The sequence below is a fragment of the Pan paniscus genome, chromosome 3 (genome assembly GCF_029289425.2).
Source record: "Pan paniscus chromosome 3, NHGRI_mPanPan1-v2.0_pri, whole genome shotgun sequence".
NCBI classification, from domain to species: domain Eukaryota; kingdom Metazoa; phylum Chordata; class Mammalia; order Primates; family Hominidae; genus Pan; species Pan paniscus.
Window position 1 is genome coordinate 88,947,712 of NC_073252.2, and position 12,395 is coordinate 88,960,106.

The 12,395-nt window shown below is 32.7% G+C and overlaps 1 protein-coding gene across 5 annotated transcripts in view; it reads left to right on the plus strand.

The window, feature by feature from the left end:
• Window positions 1–12,395, plus strand: part of CCSER1 (coiled-coil serine rich protein 1) — a 1,490,059-nt gene that overhangs the window by 806,582 nt on the left and 671,082 nt on the right. The window contains exon 10 of one of the 5 annotated variants that reach the window (XM_034958922.4): window positions 626–1,663. The exons of the other annotated variants lie outside the window; for them this stretch is intronic. Within the exon in view, the coding sequence (XP_034814813.2) occupies window positions 626–685 (60 nt within the window). The 3' untranslated portion in view covers window positions 686–1,663. Of the gene's footprint in view, window positions 1–625; window positions 1,664–12,395 lie in introns of those variants that run through there. 5 annotated transcript variants of the gene reach the window in all.

The window sequence follows — 12,395 nt, forward strand, 5'->3', positions numbered from 1 at the left end:
TACTTCTTTTCATATATATTACCAGCACAAAATGAAGTCTCTTTTTGTAAAAAGGGTGACATATTTTGAAATGTCTTGTATTTCTTATTACTTAAAATTGCAATAAAGTTTAGAGACTAAAATATAATAATAAGATAATAATTGTTGCAGATTAACAAAATTCTGTTGAAGCTTTGTGTTTATTTAGTACTTTGGATGGTGACTACGGGTTGCAAAAATACTAGGACAGCCACGTGAGACTTATGTAGTGCTTAATTATTTAATTTTCTTGCAGTTTTCTTTAAGATGGAAGAATACATAAAGGAAAAAAGTTTATTAAAACTTGTTTTTATACTCTAATTATAAAACCAAGGGAATGAAAATATTTGCTAATTAATCTTCCCTCTTTAATCTCATGTTTGGTAATAGAGCATGTTTAATTGGAAGTTGGGAGCCTATAAGCATTACTAATATATTTGTTATAAATGTTAAGAGCAATTTTTGATTGAGAAAATCATAAATAGAACCGTTTTATGTTGGTCTGTGTTTGTTAAAAGTGTGTGAACATTTAAAATATTCATATTAAGTAAAATTTCATTTTATTTTATTGATTTCATTCATTTCTTTTTGTTTTCTTCTTTTCAAGGCCCTGTGGAATCCTACATGCACTGAAGGTTTATTTAAACCAGTACTTATTTCAACTTAGGTTAAATCATTATCTGACAATAAGAAATGCATCACTAATCTGTGACATGTAAAATATTGAGTAAAATCAATTTTTTCATTTCATATTTTAAGTATGTAATATAGAAAAATTTTCAGTTCAATTACTTCACAATTTTTGCATTTGCAAAAATCATATAAAATATTGATGAATTAAGATTCAACTAACATATTTCTGCTTTATTCTCATTGTATTTTTAAAACAAAAATAGATTTTGTTTAAAAAATTCTTTCTATATGTAAATATTCTAAAATGTAATATTCCACTTGGCACTAAGTATTTTTGTTCACTCTTCTCATCCATGTCATTGGTCTCCCTTGTTATAGTCTTAATTTAATTTCATCACATATCTTTGCAGATTAGATCAGTTTGAAAACAATGCCTTTAGTGTCTTCCATCTTAGTAGGACATTTCCTACTGAAGAACAAAATTATCTACAGTCTTTTTTCCCTCGCATCAAGACCAAAATATGAAAGCAGTATGTCTTTAATTAGAATAAATAATGAAGAGTCTTACTCTAACTACAGAAAATATAACACCTGTTTAGATTCCTAAATAGTTGAAGATGGTTTATTGGAAATTAACCTCATATTAAAGGGAGTCTCCTGAATGTATCCTAAAAGGATATCTGTGGCCTGGACTTGAATTGCTTCCTGATTTCTGTGTGTCTCTGTCTGTTGCCTTTGCATAACAGGTCACTTTAATTATCAAGTGACCCGGTGGCTACAAGGCACTCATGAATGTTGCAGTTTACTGCAAGGATAGGTGACAGAGATAGACAGCCCAAAAGAATGGCTCAATGTTGTGGTCAGGGTTCAGGGCAATAGAAATGCCATAGAGCCAAGAAGAAGAAAGCAGGTTTTACTGAGAGTTCTACCTGTTGGGCAAACAGACAAGGAAGTAATCATGGTTAGTGGTGGTAACCTTTATAAATATGTTATAAAATTAATTAAATTATTTCAATCATTATGTAACATGTATTATGAATCGTAAATGCTGGGTGCAAAACATGGTATTAAAATAAAAACTATAAATATATTTATTTACACAAAATGGTGTATTTGCCCTTGTTGATTTTGCCTCTTAAAACACCCTCCGTGATCTAAAATACAAAAACATCTTTTGTTTTTCTAACAGTTTTCTAGAGTTCCTTCCTTATCCTATTCTTATCTCTTTCTTTTTATTGTCTTATTTTATACTTAAAACCTTTAAATGTAGATAATGCAAAACTCCATCCCCTTAAATTAAAGCACTCCCCTGATAAAGGTTTTTATCTACATGAATGGTCAATACCGTATTATCTTGAAGAAGCAAGAATTCAATTGAATATCTTTTACCAGGCTACCAAGACAAAATAATTTGTATTAGCAACTGAAGTAAGTCAATAAAGAAAGGTACATTTTTTCCTCAAAAGCAATTTAGCAGAAGCTTTAACTGCAGACAAGAAAAGGTCACCTAACTAGGTACAATTTTATGATTTCTTTTTAATACCAGCAAAACATTATTTTTCTTCCCTCCCTCCCTTCCTCCCTTCCTTCCTTCTTTCCTTCCTTCCTTACCCCTCCCTTCTCCTCCTTTCTCCTTTTATTCTTTCCTTGTAAGTGAATCAATTCTAAATATACATCAGTAAACATGTTTACATATCAATAATTTTATTTTCAAGGGGAAATATTTTCAGACTTTCTCACAGTGTTCATTATATAATTTGTCCATTAGACTCTTAAAGTGTTTTATAAATATTTATTTGATTACATTAAAAGTGAAATTAAAATAGGGATTAATGGGGATGTTGTTTTTGTTTTTAGAAAAATGCGTGAGAACTGTTGTAATTTTTGTGCTATATTCCAACGTGTAAAAAAATTATGGTTGATAATTATTTCCCAAAGGGGGGACAAGAGACATCAGTATTTATTGATCAAAGGAACATTATTTTCTGCTGTTATGCCAGCATGTTTGTCCAAAATGTTCTCACAGTTATTAATTCAAAATATAAGATTGAGCAAACTTGTCGTCATCTTTCAAATAAAGAAACTAAAATTTGAAGAAGTCGAGTAACTTTCTCAAATTCATATAGCTTTTCTAACAAAAGACAAAGACATAGATTGTTCTCATATGCCCCAGAACAAAAGTCAGCGTTTTGTTTTGTTTTCCTGATTCCAAAATGCTGGTGGGTTGTAGAATAGCAGAATTAAATATGATGTATGCATTGATTACATATGCACATATATAATTGTGTATTATGTATACATAATATTACTAAGCTTGAATTTTGAAGTACTCTTTATGAACTAGGGATAATTGCAATGGTAAACACTTACTATGTGAATGCTACCTACTATGCCTAAGGTGTGAAATGTATGAGTTAAGGGAATTATTTTATAAGAGTGAGAATTATTTATACAAATATAGAGAAATGCATGGAAGGAAAGCCATGGACCCTTTTGCTAGGTACTTCAATGACTATGAACATATTTTATTTATGTTTTAAATCATTCTGACAATTTAATTTGAATCACCAAGTTTTAGAATGTAGGCACTTATCATTATCTGTTAAGTTTATTACATATAGCTATGTTTTAAATGATTTTTTAATGAAGACCCTAAAGTAATATGTTATTATATGTAGATGTTACTATATGATATACATATGATTTTATTGTGACACACATAAAAACTTCCTTGCTAAAGTTATCCAAATTGTATCATTTTCCTTAGTTACCTAAATTTAATATTGTTTTAAATATTTATTTCTTTATAAAACAAAATGCAATTTCTTTTTCATATTTAACTTGCAACTAGAAGTAGAAATGTCCAAATTAACAAGGAGATGCTTTTCAGGTTGTATTTTGAGCTTACTTCTCCTTATAGTACTCTCCAAATACAGTTATATACTATTTTCAATTTTTAATATATAATCACTCTCTCTAAAACAAATCTCTGTCTTGTTGGTGATTTTTTAGGTAATCACCAATATTATATGCTGGCACTTTGAAAAACAAACAGTAACACTAACTCATTTTCAAACACATCAATTTCATTTGCTGTATTTACTTGAAACAAGTCTACATGTCAATGAATAGATCGATGTATATATCCCTCATTGGGGGAAAGAAAAACTATTCTTTCTTGGTGTTAGTAAGCATTAAGAGTTGTTAGAATATCCTGTCTTCTATTTTTTTTTTGTTTGTTTGTTTTGTTTTGTTTTTTTTGAGACAAGTTCTGGCTCTCTCTCCCAGGCTGCAGTGCAAGTGGTGCGATCTTGACCCTGCAACCTCTGCCTCTCGGGCTCAAGCCATCCTCTGACCTCAGCCTTCCAAGTAGCTTGGGCTAGAGGCACACACCATCATACTCAGCTCATTTTTTTGTATTTTTTGTAGAGATGGGGTTTCACCATGTTGCCCAGGCTGGTCTTAAACTTGTGAGCTCAAGCGATCCACCCACCTCGGCCTCCCAAAGTGCTGGGATTACAGGTGTGAGCCACTACGCCCAGCAGGGAAATATCCTGTCTTTTAAATGACATCTGTTGGTATCTGAATTTGCATAATGGAGAAGATTATGATAGGCTATAAAATGGGGGGAAGAAGAGATATGTAAGCATGTTATCTTATCTCTTACACCAAATCGTACTTTTTGAATCTATGCATTGGTGTGCTCTTGCCTCTCTTGTGTGAAGCCTTTTTTAAAATTATTTTTCTATTTTCCTCTTTGATTTTTGTATGGGGATACACATACAAGAAATTGATGAACAAAAGTCTCAAATGATAATAAAATATTTTCTGGCTACTTTCTTACTATCTGAAAGCTGTTTGCCTCCTTAATTTGTAAACTTGTGGTCACGTTATATATGGGCACACACACACTTTTATAGGAAATGAGGGTTTCCTCATTTAAAAGCTATCTTTGTTAAAAAAAAAAAGAAAGAAACTTGATACAGAGGAGAAAATATGTAGGTAGCATAAGTATTCTTTGGGAAGAAAGGGCAAGTTTCCTGACTCTCAGAAATAAAAATGGCAGGTGAATGCTAATTTTATCCTGATGGAGAAAAGCAATTATTGCAGCAGGGGTAAAAAGATTGCTTCTTCCCTCTAAGATATAGTTTAGATTTTTTAACTTACCTAAAAAAATTATATATATTTAATTAAATATGTATGATATATAGAATTAAATATATAATATATAAAATGTATATATTATATAATTTTTAAATTATTTTTCATATATATTTATTAAAGGAAGTATTCCCTCACCCCTGCAAGGAAGAATAAGCAGTAACTGAAACTTTGATGAACAGCCTGGAAGGTATATGTGCTAATAAATTTTGAATATAATGGTCGGGGAGAGTGAATGAACCTCATGCCTTCATGCTCAGGCTCTTCAGAAAACTTTCTTCCTAATGAGGCTGGCAAGATTTCTGACCTGAGAAGAAATTTCTGTGTACATTTTCACTAAAGATAACAACAGTAAGCTTGAAAGAACAAGTAACTTTGGCAAGAAATATGCTACACAGATTTTAATTTTGTTTACCTCGTGGTTCATATATTCCTTAAAAAGTTATTGTGTTCATATAGATTTAGGGTTCAATTTATATTTCTAGTACAATTTTTATAGAACGTTATTTTGTGAGTTATCCATTTTGAGATAGTGATCATCTTACAGCCTTTCGGTTGTAGCTACATGAATTTTAAGAATAAGATCCTGAAAAGTAATGACTAACCTCTTGAGAACTACCTGATCCATTTCAGTAATGCCTATGCAACATGAGTAAAACTTTACGCAGTATACTAATAAACATGTACTCTAAAAGGGAGAGAGACAGGAGGCGGAGACAGAAAGAGAGAGAGAGAAAGAGGGTCTTGTTCTATCACCCAGGCTGGAGTGCAGTGGTGCGATCATGGCTCACTGCAGCCTCAACCTCCTGGGCTCAAGCAATCCTCCTGCCTCAGCCTCCCGAGTAGCTGGGACTACAAACATGAGCCACTGTGCCAGGCTAATTTTTTTTTTTTTTTTTTTTTTTTTTTTTTGGAGATGGGGTCTCACTATGTTGCCTAGGCTGGTCTCAAACTACTGGCCTCAAAACATCCGCCTGCCTCAGTCTCCCAAAGTGCTGGGATTACAGGCATAAGCCACTGCCCCCAGCCTGTTACTTTTGTATCGGAAGGTAAACTTTAGAAAACAAGTAAGCAATTTGTATTGATTTAAAAAGTGAAAAATATCAGGCCGGCGTTGTGGCTCACGCCTGTAATCCCAGCACTCTGGGAGGCCGAGGTGGGCGGATTGCCTGAGCTCAGGAGTTTGCAACCAGCCTGGGCAAAACGGTGAAACCCCGTCGCTACTAAAATACAAAACATGAGCTGGGCGAGCGGCTTGAGCCTGCAATCCCAGCTACTCGGGAGGCTGAGGCAGAGAATTGCTTGAATCCCGGAAGCGGAGGTTGCAGTGAGCCGAGATGACGCCACTGCACTCCAGCCTGGGTGACAGAGCGAGACTCCGCCTCAAAAAAAAAAAAAAATTGAAAAATACCTAGTAGAATGCTATGTATCCATTGGAAATTTATTGTTGGTTATTAATGAAAAAAATCAATGGTGAGCTAATACAAAAGACCGCATTGTCAAATTAGACTCATACCAATCAGATATCTTACCCCAATATCAAGGCTTATTATTCATTTCACTTAAGGAACATATTATTCATGGCACTTAAGGAACTCAGATGAAGCAGGAACAGGTCTGGGGTGTGGAAGGCAGCTCTCCAAGGTCTTTCATTCTACATTGAACATCCACTTTCAGATCCACAGTCATAGCTCAGATCTTTAGGAGAAGTTTTTTGGAATTACCTCACACAGCAGAGAGAGTGTTTCATTCATGAAATATCTCTATTTTATATCCCAACATTGTGGCATTTTCCAGAGTGCCGTGCTCATAAATCCATAGATTCTAAGTTCATTTAGTCAAATAAGTCCTTAACCTGGGACATGCTGTGAACATTTCCATATGTAAGGACCCTCCTTCTACCAAATACTATTAGTCTATTGACCTGCAGGACTAATTTTCTTGTTGACAGAGATTAGAAGTTACTTGTTTTCTTTCTCGTGAAGACAAATCAGTTGCTATAACTCCTTCTTCCCCACCTGCTCTGTCTCCACCATTCACTCTGAGCATGATATACACCATTGACATGAATGGTAAATCATGTCTTGGATTTTTCATGTCTCTATTATTGTGAAGAAAATCCTTTATAGAAAATGTTTATCTGATCGAGACCACAGTTATTTTGGTTTCTCTTCCGTGTTTTGAATGTTTTAAAACAAGTTGAAGTGAGAGATAGGAGAGATTGCTTTTCTTGATGATTATCTTTATGTTTCCCTTCATTTTTCACTTTCAGCAAACTCAGAAATTTTGAAGGACAAAGAATTTAGTGATTTAACTAGGAAAAAAACTAATATTCAATTTTTTTTCTGGATGTGTGTCATAATATACTACAGAAAGAGAAGAGCCAATAATTTAAATTTATATATCATATTTTAAATTAGAGGTATTTTTTAAAATTATTTTTTCATTTGCTATTTATGCAGAATTAGCCCTGATAGAATAATAACACATTCAGCTAAATGGAATGGATCATGTTCCTTCTTTATTATGTCTTTCTTTCAGTTATACTATAGACTTCATTACATATTTTATTGAATATAATTGCCTTTCTGAAAATACTTCAGATGTTGTTTTATTTAATGAGTTATAAAATCTGTGTTGTTTTATATTCCATTTTCTTTTACTTGGTGTGTATCAGAAATACATGACAATTCCCATAAGAGAAAACACATAAGAAAACCCGAATACAATATTTGCAGCCTGATTTCTCTGTTCTCCTGCTTTTCCACAAACAGACTGTGTTATTTCTACCCTCAAGTCTCAGCACCTTTAGTGCCCGAACCGCTAATGCTATTTCTTCTCACTTAGCTTGTTCGTATGAAAAGAAAACCAAGTTCCATATGCCTCTCCCTACCCCAATATATTTCATAACTTCTCCAGGCATCATTGAACTCTATCTTCTCTAAATCACTCTAAAGTTCAATAATGGCTAACATTTTTTTTTAAACCTATGTCAGGGGTTGTTCTAAAAGTTTTACATATTTTAAATATTTTGATCCTCACAAAAGCTATAAAGTAATTACTCTATATGATTTCCTTTTACAAGAAAGAAAACTGAAATATAGAGGAGTTAAGTAACTTGCTCACAATTACATGACTAGTATTATTAGCAATCAAGTATTCTACTCAATAGGGAAATATCACATATACATCACATTGGTATGCCACTTTTCAAAAAATAAACTAAAATTTTAATAAGATAACTTTTTGCCTTTGATTTTTATAATTACAATTAAGAGTGACACTAATAATTATAATGATTGATTTAATGCTAATATTATAAGCATGAGCAAATACAAGATACTTTAATTTTAAGTCCTCGAAGAGAATAATGACTAATATTTATTAGGTGCTGCTGTGACAATGTTCTAAGTGCTTTATTATGTATATTGACTTATGTAATCTTAAAAACAACAGCAAACTCAAGAAAGATTGTAATATTATTCTCAATTTATAGAGGAGGCTGGGTGCGGTGGCCCATGCCTGTAATCCCAACACTTTGGGAGGCCGAGGTGGGTGGATCACTCGAGATTAGGAGTTCAAGACCAGCCTGGCCAACGTGGTGAAAACTTGTCTCTACTAAAAATACGAAAATTAGCCAGGTGTGGTTCCAGGCGCCTCTAATCCCAACTATTCTGGAGGCGGAGGTAGGAGACTCTGTTGAACCTGGGAGGCTGAGGTTACAGTGAGCCTAGATCATGCCACTGCACTCCAGCCTGGAGGCAAGACTGCACCTCAAAAAAAAAAAAAAAAAGAGAGAGATTATAGAAGAGTAAATTATGACCTAGAAAGGTGACATGAAATTCTTAAGGCTGTTCATGTCAAACAAGTGGTGACATAACTAGAAAGTAAATATAAGCAGTCTTGATTTCAGATTTTAACACCCTTTACCACTATACTGTATCCAAACCTCACCCATAGCACAGAATATACTATATCCATTATCAGTCAGAGTAAGCTAGATGGCACTGGAGAAACAACAATTCCCAAATATTAGAAGTGACTCATAACATCAAATATCGATTTCTTGCTTGTGCTATGTATCTATTGCTGTTCAGCAAGCAACGCTTCTCCAGGCTCCCTCACTCTAAGACTCAGACTGGTGGAACAATCCTCCTCTGTTATGTTGCAGTCTCAGCGGGAAAGAGAAGAATGTCTTAGATTGTACAACAGATCTTAAATTTCCACCCAGAAGTGACATATAATACTTCTACTCATATTTCATTGATCAAAACATAGCAAGTCACATGATCACAGGTAACTCACTCCAGGGAGCAAGGAGGAGCAAATCAACATATGCCTACAAGTGGGGAAATGAAGTTTAACCAGCAAACAGCACTAATGCCTACTATTTTATCTGTTTTTCCATGGATTAATCTGGTCTTAATGAAAATATGGAAAGTATCATTTGGTAAATATGCTATGTTACTGACACGAAATATCTTGGATTCCATCATATTTTTCAGAAAAATGTAATTAAATTTTTTAACCTGTAATTGAATATTTATCCTTAATATATTACATGTACATAAAGCTATCTCAATTTTTAACATATGACATAAACATTATTTACACCATATTCTCCAGCTATGTTTCAGCAGCTCAACTAGATTTTTCAAATATTTCAACATTTTAAAAAATATTTCTACCTGCAATCAATGCATTATCTACTGAATTGCCTGGAACTTGTTGATGTTACCACAGTCCTATTCCAGCTTATTTTGACTATTAAAGCAGTCATACTTGCTGATATATAATCTAAACATTATTATACTTGTCAGAATTAATTCACGATGACAGTGTTACTTCAACAACACTTTTTAGTCATTTATCTCCTTACAACCTATCATGAAGCACATTTTTTCCTTTGCAAGTATCTCTAGAGACTGTAAGTGACAAGTATAATATCTTAAATGTGTGAACAAAAATGACTTTCCTGTTCCCAAACAATATGCTTTGCTTGATCCAGAAATAGATAATTTGCATCAACTGAAAAAATAGGTATCATGTAATTTTTTCTCTGTGCTAACTTAATGGTAAACCTTCCCATAGCATCTCCTAAATCATGTGTTGTATTTTCAACCTTTAAGATATAAAAATATGACCACCTTTAATTCCCACATTACCCAATTTACATTTGTACTTAATTAGAAAATTGTCTACTGTAATTTTAGTTCATAAACAAAATAAACTGCATCTTTCTGCCCTTTTTTCAGTGTTGAGTGTAAAGTGAAATCCTTGGTACTATTTTTTCTTCCAGTCTGTAATTAATTTGCGAATTCCTACTACAGTAATTGATTCAAATGATTTTCATTGTACAACAATAGTTAGGTAAACATTCATTATATCAAGATGGTGGTTAGCTTTACCCAAAATGTGTTGTTTTACTTTAACTATAATCCAAATATAAATGTAAATATAAATACATATATATATGAAATTAGTGTCTTCACTTTTCAGGCAATCTTTTCCAATTCATTTTCAGGATTTAAAAAATAATTATTGAAGTTGGAAGAGAACATTAATCAGAGTTTTAGAGATACATATTTTCTTGTTCTCAATTTTTTTTGTTTATTCTTTTTCTATATTTACAACACATAGGATGAAAACAAAGATTTATAAATACGAGAAGTATTATGAGGCCATGTTTTATTGTCACAATTTAAAATCTTGTCAATAGAATTTTTAAATTAATACACAGATTATGAGAATATATCAATTCTCACTGTTTGGCAATAATTTTCTAAGTTTTGTAGATTCTGAAATTTTAAGCATTTATATGCATCACAAAATTGCATATTTACATGCATTCTTATGCTTTGTAAAAAATAGAATTAGGTAAAATATCAGACTATTAAGTTCAGCATAATTTTATTTCTCAGTCAGACTTTTCTAGGAATTCATGATTCACATGAATTCACATGATTTTTTGTTTAATTATTTATTCAAGAAATGTTTACTAAAAACTTATAGTGCGTTGGGTCCTTAGGCTATGAACCATATAACACCACGTACTGACCAACCACAGATGAATAGAGTCTAGCAGGATATGTAGGCATAATCACAATACTTTTTAATGTTATTATAATTAGCGTAACAAGAATATGTCTGACGTGGAATGTGATAATTTTATGAGCATAATGTATTTTACCACAATTAGAGATCACCTTTCAACTTATTAAATTTTAGGATTTTCTTATAAATTTGTATAGAGAAAGAGATGCTAACATATTTAGTACCTCATGAGTATCAGACACAGACCTACTTGGTGCTTTTTGATATGTTCTGTTTACTCTTCTGCTTCCTTTTATTAATTTTTATATGAAAAAGACACATTTGATGTCTGTTTATGTGAGCAATCTGCTGCATAGCAACCCAATTTAATCTTTTCAGTTCCATCAAATATTTAAGAATTTCTTTACCCTTAAGAAGAATAAAACCATAATAGAGTAGATGATATAAAAACACATAACAAAATAAATACCTAACTTGCAAGAATATTATAATATCACACTGGTAAAACATATTAAACTGCTAAAAAAATCAGAACATAATACGGTAAATAGGAGTGTGTAGGGTGTGTCACAATGATTTTGTTGTCACTACAGTGAGTCAGGGGGCAACACCATCTAAGAATTCATTTGTTAACTAAATTCCTAGCTGGAGTTATAGGTTTTGTTTTCATGTGATATATGAGGAAAACGAATCATTACAATGCAAGTAAAATAAGTGCCATGTCCTTCATGCATTCATTCATTTGACAAACTATGTACTGAGCAACTGTTTTGTGCCAGGTATTTCTGTTGTTGTTGGGCATACACAGTAGGCAAAATAACTATTATTCCTAACCTATGGCATTTACATCTCATTTAATAGCCATAATGATTCTAAGTAGCAGACTCTAGAATTATCCCTACTGTACTGATGAACATATAGAGCATTTATATCTCATTTAATACCCGTGATGACTCTAAGTAGCAGACTCTAGAATTATCCCTACTGTATGGATGAACATATAGAGCATTTATATCTCATTTAATACCCATAACGACTCTAAGTAGCAGACTCTAGAATTATCCCTACTGTACAGATGAACAAATAGAGGCCTAAAAAGGATAAAAAACTTGCCTGCTGTCACAATAAGTGCTATGTGTCCCTTACGTTAGTCTGACAATAAAGACCAAGCCCTCTGCTATCATACCACACCTCTCCACCAGGTATGGTGATAGGAGTGATTATCTGTATCTGAAAAGTGCAAAAAGGAGGAATGCTTTTGTTACATTGCCAGGCAAATGAGGATGGAGATGTGCAAGAAGAACCACAGTTAGCTAACCTGGACTACCTGCTAAATCCCAATTAAAACAACATGTTAATAAAAAGAGAAAATAAAATTAAAAAGTCAATAGACATCCTTGGTAACATTTTGATGGCTATATATTATAGATATCTGCAAAAAAAATTAATGAGTTTGATTTTTATTTGATCATATAGCTTCTACATTTCTGAGCCATTACACTGAGGTCTTTTAATTTTTTTTCCCTGAG